Raw genomic sequence first — 22,262 nt, 5'->3', positions numbered from 1 at the left:
TATAGATGAGCTGGTTTGGGGGGTGAAAGATTTAAATATCTTACACTTGATTAAAAATTTATTTTTTGCTCATCAGCTGGGTTGCGTGTAAGCTATTATCTTGTTTCTTTGCCTCAGCTTAAAAAAAAAAAAGTAATTGCATACTTCTTGAAATATGTTTGAAAGAGTCTGAGGAGTTGAAAAACCACTTTCATAGCTTTTTGGAAAAATGGTATTTTGTCTTCTTCCTGGCTCTACTTATTTCTCCTTTTAGAAGAAAAGTAAGGGATTTACAGAAGACTCATCTATCTATTTTTTAAAATTCAGCTACTTGCTGCTGATTATTCAGTTCTGAGGGAGAAGTTACATTCCACTATTTTAATAATTTAAAGGTAATTTTAAAAAAATCATTTAGGTTTTAAACTAATTTTACCAATTTGGAATAAAATCCTTATTTTTTGACTGGAGAAAAAATTCAGTAGTCACTAAACTTGAAGCTGTAAAAATTTATAATATTTCAGAGCAAAGCTGATGAACAAAATCTGATAGATGTGCTTCAGAAAAAAATTAAGAAGTTGGAAAGTGAACTTGAGAAAAAGTCTGAAGAAACAGAAAAGAAGAGTCTAAGAGAAGACAAGGTATGTGATTTTATGTCATGGCTTTGAAAGAGCTCATCAGCTGAGGCCAAGGTTGTTCACTTCTACCTATTTCTTCTAAAACTTGACCAGAATAAAAGCAGTTTCTTGGCTGCAACTTCTCATCTTTCCCATGCTCTTTGTTACTGCTCTTGTTACTTAGTATCTTAAGGCTTTCCTGCCTTTTCTAATTTATGTTTAATTCTACAAAATCTTAGAAAACTAAGATTTTTTAGGTAGTGGTGAAATTGATTACATGAGTCCTGCCAAATGTGCTTTTGTGAAATCAATGCACTAGCAAAAGCATAAAATATTGAGGAACAAAAGAGTGAATCTTAAAAGGGATGATGTCTCTATAATTATAGATTATTCTTGACAATTGTGATCTCTTCATACAAGAAGTTCTGAGTGATTAATCACTCAAATTTATGTTAATGTTAATTTATAAGTGTTTTGCTGGTTTCTTGCTTGTTACTATGTCAGTAACTAATTAGTGGCTGCTCATATTAATTATAAAGTATGCTGGAATATTACAGCATACTTGGGTAATGAGAGTCAGACTATTGATGTATGATGTGAAATACTATTCTACAACTGCACATATGCTTTCAATTAATTTGAAATGTTCTAAATACCTGTTGCTTTGTGTCTAGAGGTATTTTTCCTCACACTTGACATGCATTTTTCCTGTTTTCCAAGATTTGCCTTTCATTCTATCGCTTCATAGCAGTAACTGCTTAGAACAAAACCAGAAAATGAAGTACAGGGAATAACCAGAGAAGGAAAAATTCTGACTAAAAATAAATAAAGAAAACCCCAAACCAAAGCAAAAATTTCGTACAGGAATATTTACTGTGATTTTTCAGTAGCCATTTGTGATTCTATAGGTACAGATTTTAACCAATGTATAATTTATAGTTACTGAGTTATTAACTCTTAATAGAGATTCTATTTCTTGTAGGAAAAGAAGCTGTGTAACAGGGGCCTGCAAGCCCCTGATGAGTTGTAGAAGACAGATCTGTTATAAACTGCCATACAAAAAACTACTTTGTCTTAAATCTAATGTGTCATTTGAAGTTAAAGGGCACATTGCACTAGCACCTCTAATTTCATGAAATACTTCACTTATTTTTTTGTAATATAAGTATTAAAATCTAAGGATGAATTTGGTAGGAGCAATCAACTGCATTATCTTTATCCACCAATCACAGCAGTGTATCCAGCTGAATCTGCTACTTACCTATGGGCCTGCTATGACTCCCTGCTTTAAACTGATAAATGAAGAATATATCATTCTTAGTTTTCTAATGTGTCTGCTTGTTTTGCTGTAAGAGAAGAAATCAAAGGGAAATACAGAATCTATTTATGTTCTTCACAGACCTCCAAGGAGGAAATAATTAGATGGGATGAAGGTAAAAAATGGCAAATCAAAATGGAAGGATTGCGGAACAAACTAAGGGAAAAGGAAAAAGACGCAGATGCTTTATCCAAACAGCTGAATACATTGAAGGAAATTTATACAAAGTGAGTTGCTTTTAATTGATTCAGCTACAAAATGATGACATAAGGGAAATACAGATATGTTTGACATACAGTAATTATAAGATTGATGGTGAGAATTTGACATTGCTGTTGAGACTAAAGGGATTAGTTAATTTTCAAGCAGCAGGCAGCTGACTCTTCTAGTATCCTTTCCCTTGTGGAAGCCAACTACCTGTATTACAAGAAAGTATCTTGAGATAAAATTAAGTCCTTTATTAAGCTTACTGGTTTAGTATTCTATGATTCTCATAAAGAAAATAACAGCTTTATGAAGACGGGCTGTTTCTCACAGTGGTGTTATTTAGCCAGGTTGCTAGGAATGGATACTTCTAGTGTTACTGCAGTAATGACAGTTCTAGGATTGTGAGTTGGAAACCTTTTCAGTAAACAACCATATCCATATGCTCTGCAGATGTTTACTTCAGTGAAGCAATGGCAAGATTTTAGTGATAAAAGGCGTGGGAGTGATTGTAGCTGTTATTAAAGTGTGATTTGAAACTGCTTCAAAATGGCTCTTATTCTTAGCAAGCCTTGCCTGAATTTCACATAGAACAAGGCAATAAACAAGTGGTTTATGATGTGCATGATACTGACTTCATATCCATTGGGTTTTTTTGGGGTTTGAGTAGAGATTTTGGTAAGGTCTAGTGTCTACACAGTAACCTTATTAAATAGATAAGAGGGTGTGGTTCAGTTGGCAGATAAAATGCAAATGTGATTCTTTAAGACAGAAAGTATTTTCTACTCAAGAAAGCAGTTCAGCAAATAAGCTTTAAAATGTAAATTTACTGGATGTTGCAGGAGTGAAAAAGAGAAAATTGCTCTGCAGAAGAAACTGAAAACTACTGGTGTCACTGTTGACCGTGTTGTTGGAGTAAGAGCCACAGAAACTGAAAAAGAAGTGGAAGAACTAAGAAAACAGAATCTAGAGTTAGAAAATGAAGTTGCACATTTGAGGTAAGAGACTTTTTAAAAGAATATAAAAAGTGAGAAATCTAAATTAGTAAAAAAATATGTGGAATGAGATAGTCTCTAATAAGCAAACTGTAATTCAAGAAGGAAAAAAAAACAGGAATTTTAAAATTTCTTCTTAGAGTCCATGATGAGCAAACTTAAAAGTATTTGGGAGCAGTTGTGCTTGTTCAGAGAATATGCAGCATGGTTCATTATTCTAAAAAGCTAAATAATATGAAAAACATATGGCTTCTATTGAGAAGAATTTAAACTACAGTTTAGAGTTCGTGAAAGTTACAGGAACTGCTAAGTGCAGTTAGGAAGTGCTTAACCAGTTATCCACTATCACCATGGATAATGTACCTGAGTAATAGAAACTGTATGCATCTGAAAAGAGCAGATTCCTTTTGCCAAAGCAAGTATCTTCCATTCATTGGGATTAGTTGAAATATGGCCAACGTTGATTCACAATAACTAACTTAGAAACACTGGGAAAATCCAATATAGAAATCCAGAATTTAACAGTGCTTTTACATTAAGGGATGTTTTTCTGCCTTAATAGCCATTTGTCTGTTGTTTTGGCTTGATTCATTTTTTGATGTAGAACACTGCAAGCAATCCCACGAGACTCTGTTGTGGAAGATTTACACTTCAAAAATCAATACCTCCAGGAAAAGCTTCATGCATTGCAGAGACAATGTTCAAGAGAGACGTTTTTGAAACCCTTGGTAAGTTAATTATGTAACCATAGTACATAGAATACTGCTTAGGAAAAGTATTTGTTTTCTATTTGGTATTCTATGTAATTTATCTGGTTTTATTTAAATGACACCATCCTACAGCAGGATATGATATACTCAGCTTTTAGTGGTTTTAAAAAAACCCAACAAACCAAACACCAAAAACACCCAGATGCCCAAAACTTAAAGTTTCTGTGTCCTACAGGTAGAAGATGGAATATTCAGCATCCTAGCATATGTGGAGAAATAAGGAATATATATTTTTAAACATAAGTCTGCAACTAAAAGACTACTTTATATTATATAGTGATTAAAATTAATGATGCACAGAGTTTGGGGAAATACTGAGCTTCATTTCAGCTACATTATGTAGTTTTGTCCCCATTTGATTTTTACAAGGCTGCTTACATTGCAAATTTTGCATTATTAAGTTTTCTTAATCTTTCAAGAACAGACTTAACAGTACATTCTAGTTTCCTTTATTTCCTGTTTTCTTTTACTGTGTTCTGCTTTTCTTTCATGCTTCACTCTATCTTCAACTTGACTCAGAGTACATGTGACCAAACTGAACTGACCAAGTCTGTTCCTGCCACTGTCAGTAAACAAAAGTATCTGAATTTCTTTCACAAGAAATCTATTTCAAATAGGGCTGAAATCAAACATCAGACTAGTAATAGAGTTACTGATGGCAATGAAGTAGATGAGGACACAGACATGCAAACATGCATCATGCCTAATGAAGTCCAGGAAACTGCTGCAGATGTAAGCAGAGAAGTGTCTCCTGAAGAGCACCCTGAAGATGGTGAGAAATGCAAGGACACAGAGATTTCTAGGGAAGGACTGAAAACCAAAATTATAGCTGAAGCTGGTAAAGAGAACTGTGGTGAAAAAGAAGAAAATATAATCCAGCCTGAAAATGGAGAAGTTAATGAGAAATGTGAAGAAAAAGAAGAAGAGAGGAAGCAAGAAATCTTCAAGCACTCAAATGTCGATGAAGAAGAATGTGTAGAGGAGCCTGATGCTGACAAAATGAGCTGCAATCAGTCTGATTCAGGGCAACCTCCTAATCAAGCTAATGACTGTGAAGCAGAGAAAATAAATATGAATAATGAAATGAATCAACACACTACAGAGAATAAACAGGAAAATGACCAAAGCTGTACAGAAGGGATTGAAACGACCCCAGAGTTTTGTGAAATGCCTGAGGTTTGATACTGTAGTGGCCCTCTAGCATTTCTTCAGTACAAATGATGTAGAAATAGAATAGTTTGATCTTGAAAAAGCAGTGCTTTCCTGTGCATAGTCTGAAGGGATATTGAAGTACTCACCAAGTGGTCCATAAAGCAAACTTTGTACTTTCATGATAGCATGCATGTCAGCTCGCAAGTAAGCTACTGTCAATTCTCAAACTTTGATCCAGAGAGTTTACAAATAACCCTAAAGATACATGGAGCTAATTGATGGCCTTCATTCTTTAAGAGACTTACGATATGTTATTATTTACTCTAAAAAAAAAGCTTTAATGAAGCAAATACTTGATTGTTCTAGTTAGTGATAAAGTAATGAATCATACAGTTAATTCCCAAATTACATAAATAAAAACCACTGATTATTAAATTATTAAAAGGTTTTACTCTTTACTAGTGAGGCATACTAATTTACTGTATCAGTATGATTTCAATTGGCACTATTAAGTATGCAGAGCTGTCTTTGTGTAGTTGAAATCACTATCCTCCATGGAGAATGACTTAAGAGAACTAACAGATTCAATGAGAGTTACATACTACTATTCCTGGCTTGTTCTCTGCTCCATTTGACATAACTGAAATTTCTCATGACGTATGTGCTACTTAAAAACTATCAGAGTGTGCCCTTAAAATTAGATGCTGTTCCCAGGTACAGTGCCACAGCTTACTTCATTCAGTAGCTTCTTTATCTTTTAGTCTTTGAGGTTTACTTCTCCAGAATAGTTTGAGAAGTAATTTTGGTTTGATGAAATTTTTATGATTTATACTGATCTGTAAACTTCCCTTAAAGGTTAAGCAAGTTTAAGAAATGTAGGAGAGGGTGGTAAAATCAAAGCAGATTAGATCAAAACTGGTAATAATGCTTTCTTTTTTAATTTCTGTGAAAAATACTAGTTTTCTGTTGCTCTTAATCAGCTACAACTGTTAGTTGTATTGAATTAGTACATTACCATTTAATAATAATTTTTCCCCCTCTTTTCTCAAGACATCAGGAGCAGGATCAAGTGATCAGTATCGAAGAGAACAAGAAAAGGAAAATTTAAGATTGTCATCGGAAAACATTGAGCTAAGATTCCAAATAGAGCAGGCCAAGAAAGATTTGCCAAGACTAAAGGTAACGTTTTCTTACTTTAGTCCCCTTTACCCTCACACTGGTGAGGGAATTGCTTAAAAATAAATGGTTTTTTTTTTTCCTGTATGTACTGTAAACTTTTCATGTTTTTACAGAAGATGAGAAGGTTGAGTAGGTGGTAGAAATAATGGAAAATGTCATTGAGATGGGAAATTTTCTCTTAAATTTTTCCAAGTAAAAGCACTCAAATTTTGTTCACCAGATTTTCACCTCAATTTGAGATCTAAGTTGCTTATTACTTTTTTTTTTTGCCTGTAGGACCAAGTAGAGGATTTAAAAGAAATGTGTGAGCTTCTCAAAAAAGAGAAAGCAGAAGTTGAACGAAAGCTGAACAGCATTAGAGGGGTGAGTATTCTAACAGCACTTTCATCATATGTAAATGAAAAAAAAAATGCAAAAAAAAAGCTAAGTATTATTGAAGCGAAATCATTTGGAATCAACCAAAACCAAACATTAATTGTTCTATTTTATTGACCAAATGCTACAATGAATTAATGACATTAAGTTAACAGGACCATTAGAATGACTATTAAATATTTGCCTATTATGGCCTTATTTTGTCATTTGGATTAGTTACCTTCAGAAGCCTATATGTACAATAAATACCAGTTACAGCCATAATAATGAAAATTATATTCATGTATCTATGGAAATTATTTGATTCAGATGTAGAAAGGGTAAGTTACTGTTAGTGAAGTTTTTTATTTGTTGTACTCTATGGAGGTGACATAGCTAAATTTTACCCTAGCTACTGTCAACTACCTTAATAGAACAGTATTTCCAAAGTTAAAGGGAAAAAAGTACTCAGTAGTGTGTCTCCTGCGGCTCACTTATCAAACTATTTGTGTGACCTTCTAGATAAAACCAAACTAATAAAAGTTCCTAAGTGACTTTGTAGCTCACTATACAAGGAGAATTGAGTTCTGCTTCTGCATACCTGGAAAAGATCAGATATTTTTGATTATTTTACTTATGCTTTAAGTAAAGACTTTAAGTTAAGACTGCTTGTGTACCGTCTCTCTTATGCAGTGGTATTCTTGGACAAGAAGATTCAGTTTTTACAACTGTTTCATGCAAAGGTTCTGAGGAGAAAGATTCACAGTTTGCTTTCTCAATTCACAGGCAGCAAGATGTGACAAGTTTTTCTTTAACTCTGCTGTGTACCAATACAAACCTCCTAATCCCTCCAATTATTTTAAAGAAAAATAAATATTTTTTAATCATGAAATTTGGTCACTATATACATTTATGTGGAAGTCCAGGGAGTAAAATCCTCCCCATTTTCCTAATGAGATACCTTATGGCCCCAGAACTAGAATCAGCAGCATCTTTAAATTATGATTGGTGAGGAAATTGCTACAAAGAGGATGAGAAAATAAATGGATTTGAAGACTCCCTAACAAAATTTTTAACTCATTAATTAATGAAGTGAAATAAGAAAAATAGAAAAATTACAATATTTTCCCCCACATTTATTTATTTTTCATTTTGCAAGAAGAATATATTCCTTTGGAAAGGGAGATCTACTTTAATATACACTTTAAGTCAGAAGAAGGGTTGCTAAAAAAGGGCCCTTTTCTTCCCTCAAGCTTCCAGCCCAGCATTTTTCCCCAATGCCCCCAACAGTAATTGCATGGTCTGTTGGATTGGGGAATTTTTCTACAAAAAAAGCTAAATAAATTAAGTAGCTCTTTCTTTGATTTATTTTCCTAATGTTTCAGTTTAGTTCACAAGTACAGCAGATTTTGAGACTTAACTGCAGCCCTTTAGGGTAACGTAGAAAATGAAGGAGTTGATTTGTTGACTTGGGGAATTAATAAATCATTAGATGTTTTGGAGAGGTAAGTATGCTGGAAATTCTAGGGTTCAAGTCATATCAAAATAAAGCATCTTTTTTCCTGTAAATATGAATTGCAATGGGAAAATAAGCAATAAAGTAAGATTTGGAGTATCTCAGAACATTAAGATGAACAATTTGCTCACTTTTACTTTTTTCCTTCCCCCTCTGTAGGCTGGTAGAAGTGGAAAGACAGTCCCAGAACTGGAAAAAACAATTGGCTTGATGAAAAAGGTTGTAGAGAGAGTCCAAAGAGAAAATGAAGAACTGAAAAAAGCTCCAGCTGTGGTTTCTAATGAGAAATTACTTTGTCTTGAGCAGGAAAATGAGAGGCTAAAGGTACAGTTTTATCTCCAGTAACTATATTTAGGTAACAGTTTATATGCAAGTTAGTCACAAAATGGAGTAGCAAGCCTGTTGATATTGATTGGCACAAAACTGTTTTGAAAATGCCAGATATTAAAGATATAGAACAGAAAGGCAAAACGTCATTTTAGCCTAATATACTGCATGGTTTAGGGTACTTTGTACCTTAAGGATATATTTAACTATGTGATAAAATGTACACTGTGCTAAGTAGCTGTAACTATGCTGTGCTTTAAAAATGGAAATCTGAAATCTTCTACTAAGTGATGTAAATGTGTTTTAACAAATTGTTTGATCTTTAGTCTGAAATGGAAAAAACGAAACTTGATCTGGAGGGCCAGCTGAATGTGCGTTACGAATCTAAAACCAAAGGAATGGAAAAACTCATTACTGAAAATGAGAGACTGCGTAAAGAACTGAAAAAGGTATAATCATTTTAATGCACCCCTTTATTTCCACTAGCCACTGGTTATGGTGAGTATATGGTTTTTATTAATGGTCAATATAACACTGATATTGCTATGACAGTTTTATTTCACTATATGTGGAGAGGAGGTATCCAAGGGCCAGCCCAAGACCAAATCTGGAAGTTGCAGTGCTAGTAGTCTGGGATGCAGTTTTCGTCTACATCAGCACTGACCTTCTCTCACCGTCATTTGAGATGCTTCCTGTGAGGTTAAGTATTCCATAAAGCTTTGCTTTTATTGAACAATAGGAAGCTGACAGTGGAGAGAAGCTACGAATAGAGAAGAACAACTTGGAGATATTAAATGGGAAATTAAATGTTCAGCTGGAGGAAACCATTAAGAAGCTAAATTTGGCTGAGAGCCAATTTGATGGAGCTGACAGCAGAAACTGGAAGTCCATTGTAACAAGGTAGGAATTGAGAATGTAATAAGAGGACAGAAAAATTATGCAATGCTTATGCTATTAAGAGAAATAAACAACCTGTGTCCTGCATAAGGATGGCAGAGAGCAAATTTTTGGTAAGAAATACTTAGTCCTGGACTCCTGGGTGACTTCAGGATGAAGTAAGTCGATGTGTTGCAAAGTACTCTTTAAGAAACAGAAATGGAAGGCATCTACAAAATCAGAACCTCTGACAGTAAACTTGTTAGAGCATAAAATCAGCAGGACAGCAGAGACTTGTCTAATCTCATCTTAGGTGAGATGACTGTTGATGCGCAAGATTTTACTCCCTTCCCAGTCTTGCACTCCCACAGGATCCCTTGGAGGGTCTAGTGCTACTCTGACATATTGCTGAGCCATTTCTTCATTGAGACCTCAAAAAGCCATTTGGTTGTTTTTAACCTTCTCCTGAACTGTCAGTGAGGTAAAATGTCTCTATGCAAGGCCAGATGACAGACAATTTGTCTAAGGAAGGAGGGCAAAACCAACTGCAGGACAGGACAGAAGTAGCTAATGGCTACAGCAGAGAGAGGATATGGCATATTGGCTCAGCAGTATTCATGCATTTATTCTTTTTGTTCTTCACCTCTTCTGAAAAACATTTTACTTGGTTCTATTTAGTTGAGACATACATAGTTATGTATAGGTCCAAAATACATGGCCATGTTTAATTGTACTTGCCTATTTCAACTCATGTGAAGAAAGCCTTCTCTTTGCTTTTACTTTAACATGAATTTAAAGTAAGTTAATAACATAATGACCTTACTAACCTAAAGAAGCTGCTTGGGGAACTTTAACATGCAACCCACCTTACCAGCACATCTACCAATGCATATACATGGTAACAGTAAGTGTTTCTTAGGGCAGACAAAGGGGTGTCATCCCAGTCACCCTTCAGAAGACTCTGGCAGATAGCAAGGTGTTGGAAACTGTATTGCTATCTGAAAATCCAGATGGATTCAGATGGGAGACTGGGCCACATGACCTCTAGAGGTACCTTAAAACATTTCAAATTCTACACAAACCTTTCTGTGGCCTTGTAAAGCTCAAAGCAAAATGGAATCTTCCTCAGACTGCTCTTCCTCTATGGTAAACAATTTACTGCAGAATAGTTTTAGCCTTGGACTCTTCATCTTCTCTATTAGCCCTTTTCTCAGTACCTTTCCCATAAATTACTAAATCATTAAAAAATACTTCCAAAGGTAGTATGAAGTAAGATCCTGAAGATCCAACTAGTGTACCTACTGTACCAGTATGTGCACTTTTAGCAGCAGGTGTTTGGGGTTTATGTGCAATAGCATAAAAAGGTTCCTATCCCCCTTTAATAAAGCGTAGACACAAAAAGAGAACCACAGAAAGGTAGTATCTAGAAAAGCCTTTATTTATTCTAGGATTAAAGATGTGTTTCTCATTATGCTTCTTTCAGCAAACTGTATTTATAAGGTCAGTGATTATTTCAAGGCCATATTTTAGGGTGTATTTTACAGCATTTATTCTCCTAAAGATATTTTAATCTCTGTTTCTGTGTAAGTATTAACTTTTGCTCTTATTTTTTCTAAATGAAAATACTGCCAGAATGCAGGAAACTAAGTTGAAGGAAATGGAAACAGATATTGCTAAAAAAGCCCAAAGCATTGCAAACCTTAAACAGCAGCTTCAGGAAGCAACAGAACGTGAACAAAATGCTGATAAAAATTTACAAGATCTAAAAGAACAAGTGAGTAAAATTCAGCTAGATAACTCTGAAAATAGAATGCTTAATTTGTCTTTGTAATGTCTATAGTGGCAGAATACTTGTTTTTTCTCCAATCCTTTATTTTATAGGTTTTTTTCAGTCATAGTTGCTATATTTACATCTTTTAGCCAATTAATGAGGTTTATCACATATTATCAATATATATTCTTGACTTGCAGTCTGAGGAAAACTATTATTTTTCTACTGTGTTCTTCTGTACTTTCAGTGATGACATGAAAGCCTGTAGATAGATGCTTCAAAAGGTCTTACAATCTTTCCAGCTTGTTCTGCAGTGAGGTTGCTGCAGAGATTTCCCTATTCCCTCCAGTTTTTTTTTTTTTTTGTGGGAGGCAGGAGAGCATTGTTTGCTATCCCAAACAGGATGCTCATTTCTGTTTCCAGTCCACTCTCTTATGTGCAGTCTCCAGTAGTCTTACAAGTACTATTGTACATGTGGAAGAGTTGATGAATTTTCAACTCAGGTACCTTTGAAAAGATGTATCTTGTTTTGGCTTTCAAGTACAGAGCTACAGTCCTAGAATTGCCCCTACATTAGCTTTCATCTTCTCATTTATTTATATGCAGATGATTTTCTTCCCCAGGCAGCTCGTACTGGTGCTTCTCAGTGTAAGGTATCAAATACAAAACTTACAATTTGGAAAGTCATATATATATATATATATATATATAATGTAAGGAAGCAGATGTGTTCAATAAATAGAATTTGGAATTGATTCCTGTAAAACAATTACTTTGTTAGTTTTTCCCTGGTTTTCCTTTTCTAAGATCAGTGTTAGTAACATGAAGTATATACCAGCAGCAAATTTAACACAGAGATAGAAGTATTACTCTGGGAGCAACACAGTTTCCAGTTTCTTTCATGTCTCAAGTACTGATGAAGGGATGAGATCAAAGTTAACTGCATTTCAAAAAACAGAGCCTGATTGTGTAAAAAAAAAAAACTCAAATCCTTACCATGTTAGGTAGTAACAGAACAAAAACCTATCATTGCCAGTAGCCTCATGTGAGTTCATGAACTGTCACTGCATTTATTATTTGTATATAATCACATATTTAAACCACTGTTGTGCTCCTGCATCTACCAGGCATCTCTTCCAGAGGCTCCCTCCCTCTCTGGTCAGGGACCTCTTCTAACTTAACTGCATGTCACCCCTAGTCAGTGTACCCTCATTGGGGTTGTCATTGCAAATCACAGGGTTTTCATGCAATCTTTCAAAATGAACTGGAACAACCATGTGCAAATAAGCACATCAGTAATATTTTTAAAGCATTTAAATTATTTAGACATCAATTCCTTATGCATATGTATACAGTATGTTGGTGTAGCTATGTATCCAATTTTCTTTGTAAGTCTAACTTCTGAATACTTATTTCTTCACCCTTCATGAAATACGTAGCAATGATCTTTACAAATTTTGGAAAGGCTGCCAAGCATGAGCTTTGTGTGTAGAAACTGTACAGGAACAATTTGGGTTTTTTTGATAGCTTAATGTTTGGTTACATCCCTAGTATTATTTTCATTCTTTTTTAATCTTGTATTCAAGAGAACTCTATCTGAACTGCATTGCCATGGATATTGTTTTCAAGAATAAAATTTCCTTAATTTTTCTTTTAAGATTGAGCATCTTAAACATCTTCCTGAAGGTGCAGGGACAGAGCAAAACATCATGAAGGAGCTTCAGCTCTTAAGGTAATGTACTTCTAAACTAAGTAAACACTTCAGCCAATATACATGAAATAAGATCAGGAAATGACCACTGCAATTTTTAGTTAAGTATTTTGTTTTAAAATATTTTAATAATTTTTAAAAAAATCTATTTTTTAAATATTCCAGATCAACTAATAATCAGTTAGAGAAAGAAAAAGCAGAACTACTACATCAGATGAAGGCTTATACGAATGAACGACACACCTCTACAAGTGAAGGTCCTGCAACTGGTAATAATTTTCAATACCTTAAAATAATGATCTTCTTGTATTTAGAGTCTAAAACTACTTAATATGTGTGTGCAAAGTGATAATAAATCTACAAAATTATTTGAAGTAGATTAATGCTGAAGTAGTATAAACTGAAGCAGATTGAAGTCTTGGATTTTTGAGTACATATACAAGCTTTTTGAAGAGAATTTTCAGTAAAAATCTCCATAATCAATTATTTTGAGCAACAGGCAACTTTGTATGATTTTCCCCTCACAAGAAGGTGTGTAGTTCCTGCCCCCACCTGCTTTATTAACCTCAAAAGACTGTAAGATGTCATTCATTCATTGCAATCCTCTTTCCTACAAAAAGGAAGATGCTAGAGAATGAGTGTTTATTTCCAGTTACCAGCTCTGTGAAAGATTTAAGACCTAGCAGACATCAGTCCCATGGGCAAAGCAGAGCACTATGGAGCAGCACACTGCCATATGACTGGAGAAAAAAAAACCCAACAAAACTAACCCTATTGAAGTTATAAATATATGCAACAAGATCCTTATGATATTTCCAAACTTCCTGCATTTAATTCAGAGGAGGTGTACAAGTTGTATTTCTCAAAGGTGTGCTAAGAGACTGGCCACTGGGCTACTGCATTCAATCATAGGAACTACACACCACTGCCTAACTGGTACAAGAACTAAGGAAAAGCCAAGGTGACTTCAATGTTTGGTGATTCCAATTGGTTTTATTTAACTGTTTCAGCTTTTAGGACATGCAGAATTATTGAAACAAGATTATCTGTACCATGGGTTTTCACTACTTAAAATTTCATTAAAAATCTTTATTTTTGCAGGACATAATGAAACTGTAGAGGATAAAATTGACAAACTACTGAAAGAAATGGATGACCTCCAGTCACAGCTGGAGGCTTCAGAGCTCGAAAAACAGAAATTAAAGGTGAGCTGCAAGGATCATCCTAGGCAAGATAATAAGCTATGGTTAGCTAGAAAGAGCTGTTTAATAGCTGAATTAATATTTAATGACAAAGTCAATTTTTAAACAGTTTACAAAGCCTATTTTGTTTTTATGAAAGTACTGTTTATGGGCGGAGTTTTTTGCTTCTAGACAAGATCATTATTCTCTTATGATAAGAGATAGATAAGATCTTATTATGATAATACCTCAAGAAAAAGGCAATAAAGGTGTTGTGTGGTATTGACAAAGTTCTGGATAAAGGTGGTACTCCTTCATTCTTTTCAATAGGAGGAGACAAAAGAGCTGAGAAGAGAACTAGAGACCTACAATCCTTCCTTTTTTGAAGAACTTGAGGATCTAAAATATAACTACAAGGAAGAAGTAAAAAAAAATATTATCTTGGAAGAGAGATTGAACCAGCTTTGTGAAGAGTTTGGCATTCAGGATAGTCCAGGCAATATTTCTGTTGATTAGGGTAGTATTCAGTATCCTCATCATTGATACAAAAAATAAAATTGTCTGTTTATCTTGGAATTATACAAGTCTCTTAAAGTTAATTTAACAAAAATGTTAATTTGCACACACCTAAGAGGGCAGAATTGGATTATTCAACAGTTAATTGTCAGTATTTATATACAACAGTCAAAACAAAAGCAAGTTTTATCTCTCCGAGTTCTTGTGCAATAATATATTTTTATTCAAAACAGTTAATTTGGGTAATAAGGTGTCAGGTGAAATTGAAACTTTGGGCTTCTTTTAAAAGTTAATAGAACTTTAAACTGTCAGCATACTAAGTATGCTAAGTCCCAGATCAGTAAGAATATGTAATTTGCTCTTGTTGTCCTGTGCAACTATAATGTTTAACTCTGAACTCAGGGTGAGTGTGCTGGATGTCTGTTCTTACATTCCTGGTTATTTTTACCTCAATGTTAAAAAATCCAAGAACAAAGAACTGAAAATGAAGCTATGGTATTTCAGCCAAACCACTGGTATTTTTGTACATAATAGATTTTTCTTTTTGTTTATTTTATATTGCTGGATGTATACTTTTATAGCAGAGATGAAATAAAGCCAACTCAAATGATCATTCAGACTCACCTTTATTATTTATATACCTTATCTTACTTAATATGCCTGTGATGAAATTTCCTAATTGAGACACAGTTGTAAACAGAATTATTTCTACTGACTAAGCTAAGTCATGTCTCTCTCCACTTACTAGGCTCTCTAAAATAAAATTTGAGTATTTTCTATTATTTACTCTTTTTGTCCCAAAATAGTGCAAGTGCCTGTAGGATATAGGTTAACTGGATTTTTAAATAATAGCATAATGCTGCAGATGTACAGTTAAATGATACCAGGAAGTTCGCCCCCATAAGAAACTGTTACAAATTTTTAAAAAATTGTTAAATTTTAGGACTAATTCTGGTCCCAAGTGAAATATGTCTTTTTACAGTCAAGAAGCTTGATGCCAAGTCTCAAACCTACATACAACAGTGTCATAATAATAACATTTGTAGAAGCACAACTTATGTAACTCTTCCAGTTGATCACATTCATTAGTAAAGCTTTTAGGACCAGACAGTGGTAGAAAATGTACTTCCTACACTTAATGCTAACAGTTTACAGGAATGTGTTCAAAAGTTAAGCATTTTTCATAAAATAAACATGCTGGAAGTTAGATCTCTGCTCTGGCTGTCATATCTCTGTTATTTAGTCTTTTAGGATAAACTTAAAATGATAACAGTAGTACCTGGGCTGTTGCCTAAGCTAGAAGAGTATTCTTGAAGAATGCTGTGATAGACACAAGTAAAAGGAATGCAGGACATACAACTGTTAACTTAAAAAAAAAATTTTCAAGCATCTAACTTGATATCTTTGAGTCGGTCAAATCTTTGTCCATCCAACAATGAAAAATGGTGAAACAAACTTTTTGGTTCAAAGTCATAGTCACATTTAGTTCCATTAAAAGAAATCACAACAGGCTGAGAATTCAGGTACGTCTCTGCAAGTGGCCAAGGTAAACCAAGATGATGGCGATGGAGCTACAAGAAAAGGAATGAAGGTCAGTTCAGCCATTTTGATAGAGTAATGCAAAAATTCCCAGCTTGGGAAGTGAGTGGGTGTCTGTGGATTCTAGGATCCTCTGCATCAGGGCACTTAAAACCATTAATAAGTTATCTCTAGAACATGAACAAAAACAAAGCACAAAAGGCAAACCAGAACCAAGGTGTCCTTCACAGTTTCAGAAATAATACAAACCTGCTAATTAATCAGAAATCACATTCTTATTAATACTTGCTCTATTAGTCAACATTATGAGAACTTAATTTTTAAACAGAGGAATTAAGCTTTAAAACTAATGCTTTCTATACAGAGAGGCAAGAAAATATGTTCTCAATTACTTTATAAGCATGTTGGGAATGAAAAAGTTCAATATGTTATGTAGTCATTGTAGTGATTCAGTGGCTTTACTAATTGTACTGTCATCTCATTGCTTGGATGTAGCTATGATATTCTATGAAAAAATCCTTTCCTAGGATTTTTCCTGTTCTGAGGAGCTGAGAGCCTCAGGAAAGAAATGTAAACAATAACTCTCTGCTGCTGTGGAATGCCACAGGTGTATCTTTCATTGGTCCATGTGGATTGTTTTCAATTAGTGACCAATCACAGCCACTTGTGCCAAGGTTGTGAGCAGTCACAGGATTTTGGGATTTTGTTATTGATTCTTATTCTATTCTTGTCTTGGTAGCCTTCTGATCATCTTTTCTCTCCGTTCTTTTAGTATAGTTTTAATGTAGTATTTTAATATAATATATAACATAATAAATCAGCCTTCTGATCAAAATGGAGTCAAGCCTCGTGTCCTCACACAAGGGGTCTCAGCGTAGACAAGAGTTGGAGAACATTACTGTTAAAGAATTTTGAAAAAAAAGACAAAAAATGAAATCAGTACATAACATTTTAGGAATTCTTACAGTGCTTTCCACATGTCCATCCACATACTTACCTTGATTAAGCACCCATCATGGCAGTGCCACACAATTCCTTCAACTTTACCCTCTGTACAGCTTTCAAACCAAGACAATATGTCATTTTGCTTCAAAGCAGGTGGATTCTTTATTTCAAATGCTCCATGTGGGACCAGGAGATGTACAGGGTGCTTCTTGCTTCCCAATCCTATGTTTAAAGAAACAAATACCTTACTCCTAGTTACTGTGTTTCTTCACTTTTGTTATTGCAGACATCTTAAAAGCACTCTGTAAATTTCTGTTAGATACTACGATGTTGTCCTGCCTTTAACAGAATAGTTAATTAAATTTTTAAGTACCAAATGCAGCTGTCCCTCCTCACATTTAATTAATATTTATTAAAACCTCCTCCTCCTTTGTATAAAATAAACATTACATAGATTTATACTGTCATCTGTTTTTACATTGTGGTCACCTCCTCAGTCACCATACCAGCTAAATCCTTCATGCTTCAGATCACGATCAATGGCACAAATACCTTAGTTCCTGAAAATTTGGCATATCTTCTCATGACTACTTAAAACTGGGCTGTTAAAAACTGCATTGCCTTTTCCTGTTAACATAAATCTTCATTTAAGAAGGCAACTATTACAACTTTTTGTTGCAATTCTTGTACATACTGAGGAAATGCTTAGGACCAGGTAAGATTATTTTCCCTATGCATCCTTGCAAGTTATCCTAACAGCAAAGCACAGAAATTAGAACTCACTTGTCCTCATATGTAGTTGGTTTCTCATTATAAGGCCTTTAAAGACAGAAGCCACAACTGAAATTTAGCCTAAATTACATTTCCTCAAAAAAATGCCTATTGTATCATTTAAAAATTGCAACTTGTGGAGGCTCCAAAAACTTACTTTGGGGGCTCCAAAAAATGGCTGAATAAAGTTTTGTACTTCAATTCAAAACAAACTTTAAAAATTATACTGGTATTTTAACAGTAATATTTACAATAGTTTTTCCAGTCAAAATATTTTTTGAAAGACAAAAGCAAACCATTTTTATAGTTACTGAGGCTTAATAGACATAACTAGTCCCATGACAACTCAGCTTTCTAAGGTGAGTATTTTTGGGTGACAGTTTCTTCAGTCTTTCTGTCCTTTCTAAGAAGGTTGCTACTGGAAAATGCTTTTAAAAAACTTACACAAAGAAAATGCATTGATTTCACTCAAAAATACCACTTAAGAAAAAAAGTATTTAAGAACAGACCATATAAACTTACCATATGGATTTGCATTGATATTAGTTCCAATAAGCTCCAGTGTTTGTTCTAAAATTTCTGATAATGGCACGGGACTGATTTCCAGAAGCCCTGGGTCAGCGTGGTGTTTCAATACCAGTGCTACTCCAGCCTCATAATTTACAACAGATGAGTGCCAGCAATACTGCTTACTGTTCTTTTCCACGGGCACCCAACCTAGGAGAAAACACATTTTACCAAAGTAAATATCAGAAGTTAATAAATGCTTACTAGAAGCTGTTACAGGCATTAAAAAAAACCTTACAGTTAACTACAAACAGAAAGAGTAAAAACTGTTGTATCTTAGAAGAATGCAAATGTGACAATTATGCCTTCAGCTGAAGGCCTGTAAGTTTGTACAGCAAACTGCAATTACTTCCATGTGTCACAAGAACAAAGCCTTTCTGGATAGCGAATGAATGACATTCCATTTTTTTCTGAATATGTTAACTACTATTTTTAACTCTGGAATTAATTCTAATTCACTTCAGAAATTCACACACACCTTTCCCCAGTTTTACCTGTGTTGCATCATAGGTACCTGGCATATGTCCATTTTCATCGGGCAAAGGATTGCCATTAGAGAACTCTATGTCCTTCGCTGGAATCCAGGTATCCGGAACAGGCTTGAAATCCTCTTCAATATTCCAAACAAATTCTAGACACATAAATGCAACACTTCGTTTTTAGTAAACTCTTAACCAACTTTGCTTTAGTTGTCTTGCAATGCAATTATCAAAATATGATTGATCTAAATGTTGTTTTACAGACAGTAGTCCCAGTTACTTTGTACAAACACCCACATCTGTGACACTCAAGTGGTTTACCATTAGGATAATTTAAAGATGCATTTAGCTTTTAAGAAGTTTAAAAGTTAAAAAATTCAGATTAAAAATTTAGCTACCTACTCCAGTTTAAAGCTCTTCAATGTAAAGGCTAATGTTAAAAAAACTGGAGCAGGATAACTGATTATTTGTTAGCCTAGTTGTTTTTTTAACTGGATAACTTACATTGTCAAAAAGAAGGAAAGAAATTTTCACTAACCTTTGCAATCTTCCAATGAGTACAAGAATCGTTTAAACCTTTTTTCACCTTGTTTGGAGGGTTTTCGATCTAACCTGGCCCATAGGTAGGGTTGTCCTAGGAGTTTCCAAAGACAAAAACAGCACTTTACTGAGGTGACCGTACCCTGCAGAGTACTGAAATCAACTACAGAACAGGCAAGATAGGAATTCCCATTTGTCACTAGAGAAATTTTATAAGCAAAGCCATCCACTCTTTAATTTCAAAGTACACTATGTGAATTTCCAAATCTATTTTAGATTCTGTGTACAGTCCTGCCTAGCATAACACAGAGTTTACACACAACTGCAGGTGAAGGCATGAGCCCCCGTGAGTCACTGAACCACAGTCTTCTCATTTGCTCCCAACCTCTGTACTTCTATAAATCTTCCCCAAGGAAATTAGACACTCTAATATACGTGACCCATTTTGCAAGGAAGACTAACTAATAGGAAGTTTAAAAACAAGAATAGTTCCTGAATGTTCATATTCACTTAAATCATACTTCATGTATTTTGGAGAGTAAATGCCAGAACAACTTTAGAAAGACCTTCTAAGTCTATGGTAACTATTACTTTGTGGTGAAGATGCTTTATGACACTTGAATTCACAACAGCTGTAAATAAATCATACAAAAAAAGTGAAAACTTAGTAAAATGAGCACTAGTCAGATGAGAAATGTGCAAATGCATCTTCCTTATTACCTTTATATGTTGTTACATAGCAGCAGGTTCCATCCACTTTTTCAGTAGGAACCGCATTGTGTACATCTGCTTCTAATGCCTTTCCAGTTATAGTGTCAGTTGCCAAAACTTTAAATGGCTGAAAAGAAGACAAGTGGCTACGTTACTGCCTTGGTCTCACACAGATTCTTGCTCCTTTTACAGCTGACCTCTACAAATCCAGCTCTTTAAGTATTATAGGGCTTATTTCTAATAGTTTCTTCCAAACTTGATAGTTTGCAAAGTACTCTAAGACAGAAGAACTAGGGCAATCTGTTTGTAAAGTCTCTCCCTCTTTCCCATTCTTGGTTATTATTTAGAGATGATTTTGCTTTCCACTTTAAACAGGGTGAATAAACTAGAAGGGTTCCAGTCCAACACAGCAGCATTTTGAGATCCATCTTCATGCATTAGGGTGGCAATAGAACTTCCTCATGACTAGCTCTCCCCAGCTCTCAGCGTGGAGATGAAAGTCAATAGCACCATGTTAGTGCAATACACAGAGCAGGTGTGCTTTTGCAAGGTAGCGAAAGCATCCTGGTATTAAACACTTAGTATCAGCAAGGTCAGTTAAACACTTTCGCACCTGGAAAGACAAAGAAATACATGATCTGTGTATCTTAAACAAACAGCCAACCAGTACAAATTTCTAGGACTTCTGTACAGCTTTTCTAACAGTTTCACTGCAACCATGCAATCAGTTGTGTTTGGAGTCAATTCTTTTTCTCTATAATCATCATGCCTCCCTCTTCTCTCCCCAGGCAGCTTTGTCTTTTAATCTGGACTCTTTCTGCTAGCAAAACACAGAGCAAGTCCTTGTCTTGCAGAAGTCTTGAATAGAATGTGGAATTTATAAAATGAGAACCTGTGTTACATGACATGACTGTTTCATATTATAGGATGTGTAATCATAACAAACAGCATATATGAATGTTACATTGAAATTTTCAAGGTAGTGACAAAACATTCCCACTGGTTTTACCACGACTACCACGCCTTTTCTTCCCTACCAGTCATAACCACGTTTTATCCTTGCCTAAACTTTAAAAACCAAAACAAAAATTGAAGCAACAACAAAAAAATACAAAAATCCCCAAGCCAGAACCAGCCAAACAAAAACAGCACATGCCAGTTCCAGATCTATTACCCTGGTAGGTTTTTCTGTGCGAAGAATCACCAGCGTAGGAAAGTACCCTTATATTACCATTATTGAGATGGCTTAACTCTGAGTTGAACAATTATGTCACTGTTGTTTTGACCATCATTTCAGCTCTTTCATCCAGAAGCCAATCACCAAGGGGAGAAGGTCACCCACAGCTGCATTCGCTCTCACTACACAGCTGCCACTAAAATCAGGGAACACAAGCAGATCTGCAGCTGGACAGGTGAGAGTGCCGCCCCAATTTGTCCACATCTCACAGCCTCATTTTTCTCCCTGCGAGGCTGACAGGCGGCAATGGCAGAATGGTTTCTCCCCGTGTGGTCATGCTGGAGCAGCCTTCACTTAGAAAAAGCAAACACAGCATCAGAGTGAACACCTGTACGCGCTTGCCGGGAGAAGCGTGGGGCTGAGCGGACACGGCACTCACACGGGCCTTCCTCCCCGCGTTTTAGCGGGAGACCCCTTCACAAACCTCTCGTGAAGTTTTCTTAAATCTGCAGCGACCTTCTCGCCACTCGGCCGTGGCTGGGGCTCCGACACGGTCCGTGCCGTTGCAAGCTGCGGCCCAGCGATTTCCCCTGGGCTCGGGCATGGGCCCAGCCCCACCCGCCTGCGCCCCGTCCTCCCGTCCCGCTGCTGCCCCATCCACCTGTCTCTCCCGCTTGGCCGAGGGCTCGTCCTTCACCTCGGTGACGAACAGACACGGCACCTTGCGCTGCACCGCGCCCCGCCGCCTCATGGCCCCGGCCAGCCGCCCGCGCCCCCCGCCGCCGCTGCCGTGCCTGCGCCCGCCCGCGCTGCGCCACGGGAAATGGAGTCCGCCGCGGCCGCCGCCGGGGCGCTGCTGCTGCGCGGGGCGGGGCCGCCTCCGCCCGACATCAGGCCCAGCGACGGCGCGGCTCCGCTCGCCCGGGCAGACCCGGCCCGACCGAGGCAGCTGCGCTTTCTCCAGCGCCGGCTCCTGCGAGAGTAGACTCCTATGGACTCCTGGCTGTATAGGTTCTGCCAGGAGCTTACTCCAGCGCTGGCCTCTCATGGGGTCACAGCCTCCTTTGGGT

General features: G+C 36.1%; 3 protein-coding genes across 5 annotated transcripts in view; 2 read left to right on the top strand and 1 right to left on the bottom strand.

Moving 5' to 3' along the window:
* Positions 1–14,531, top strand: part of CEP290 (centrosomal protein 290) — a 46,698-nt gene extending 32,167 nt beyond the window's left edge. The window contains exons 41-54 of the mRNA XM_064419660.1: positions 501–617; positions 1,993–2,138; positions 2,958–3,113; positions 3,715–3,838; positions 6,083–6,211; positions 6,488–6,574; positions 8,241–8,405; positions 8,735–8,857; positions 9,148–9,308; positions 10,917–11,058; positions 12,714–12,787; positions 12,932–13,035; positions 13,868–13,971; positions 14,278–14,531. Coding sequence (XP_064275730.1) covers positions 501–617; positions 1,993–2,138; positions 2,958–3,113; positions 3,715–3,838; positions 6,083–6,211; positions 6,488–6,574; positions 8,241–8,405; positions 8,735–8,857; positions 9,148–9,308; positions 10,917–11,058; positions 12,714–12,787; positions 12,932–13,035; positions 13,868–13,971; positions 14,278–14,463 — 1,818 coding nt within the window. The 3' untranslated portion in view covers positions 14,464–14,531. The remainder of the gene's footprint in view (positions 1–500; positions 618–1,992; positions 2,139–2,957; positions 3,114–3,714; positions 3,839–6,082; positions 6,212–6,487; positions 6,575–8,240; positions 8,406–8,734; positions 8,858–9,147; positions 9,309–10,916; positions 11,059–12,713; positions 12,788–12,931; positions 13,036–13,867; positions 13,972–14,277) is intronic.
* Positions 3,845–6,076, top strand: LOC135300326 (uncharacterized). Its single transcript, XM_064419673.1, has one exon. It carries the CDS (start codon positions 4,370–4,372, stop codon positions 5,060–5,062), a length of 693 nt encoding a protein of 230 aa, XP_064275743.1. The 5' UTR covers positions 3,845–4,369; the 3' UTR covers positions 5,063–6,076.
* A 539-nt stretch (positions 14,532–15,070) lies between the features above and the next one.
* RLIG1 (RNA 5'-phosphate and 3'-OH ligase 1) lies at positions 15,071–22,015 on the bottom strand. 3 transcript variants are annotated; one of them, XM_064419663.1, is made up of 7 exons: positions 21,854–22,015; positions 20,025–20,142; positions 19,303–19,398; positions 18,800–18,916; positions 18,241–18,435; positions 17,000–17,169; positions 15,071–16,034 (listed from the first exon to the last, which is right to left on the bottom strand). In XM_064419663.1, the coding sequence occupies exons 1-7, from the start codon at positions 21,941–21,943 to the stop codon at positions 15,846–15,848; spliced, it is 975 nt and encodes a 324-aa protein (XP_064275733.1). In that variant the 5' UTR covers positions 21,944–22,015; the 3' UTR covers positions 15,071–15,845. The 3 variants fall into 3 exon arrangements, with proteins under 3 accessions (XP_064275733.1, XP_064275734.1, XP_064275735.1); XM_064419664.1 differs by having other exon boundaries at positions 21,890–22,003; XM_064419665.1 differs by lacking the exon at positions 21,854–22,015 and adding an exon at positions 21,677–21,811.
* Between the last annotated feature and the right edge of the window lie 247 nt (positions 22,016–22,262).

This window comes from Passer domesticus, chromosome 5 (assembly GCF_036417665.1).
Source record: "Passer domesticus isolate bPasDom1 chromosome 5, bPasDom1.hap1, whole genome shotgun sequence".
Taxonomy (NCBI): domain Eukaryota; kingdom Metazoa; phylum Chordata; class Aves; order Passeriformes; family Passeridae; genus Passer; species Passer domesticus.
This window is presented reverse-complemented; position numbering and strand designations above follow the sequence as displayed.

Bases quoted from the DNA above. Each gene is read 5' to 3' on its own strand.
- LOC135300326 (XM_064419673.1), top strand. From the start codon at position 4,370: ATGCTTCACTCTATCTTCAACTTGACTCAGAGTACATGTGACCAAACT.
- RLIG1 (XM_064419665.1), bottom strand. From the start codon at position 21,796: ATGCCCGAGCCCAGGGGAAATCGCTGGGCCGCAGCTTGCAACGGCACG. The intron at 17,170-18,240 runs GTAAGTTTATAT...CTTTAAACATAG, and splicing joins TATCAATGCAAATCCATATG to GATTGGGAAGCAAGAAGCAC. The intron at 16,035-16,999 runs GTAAGTATGTGG...CTTTTCTTGTAG, and splicing joins ATGATGGGTGCTTAATCAAG to CTCCATCGCCATCATCTTGG.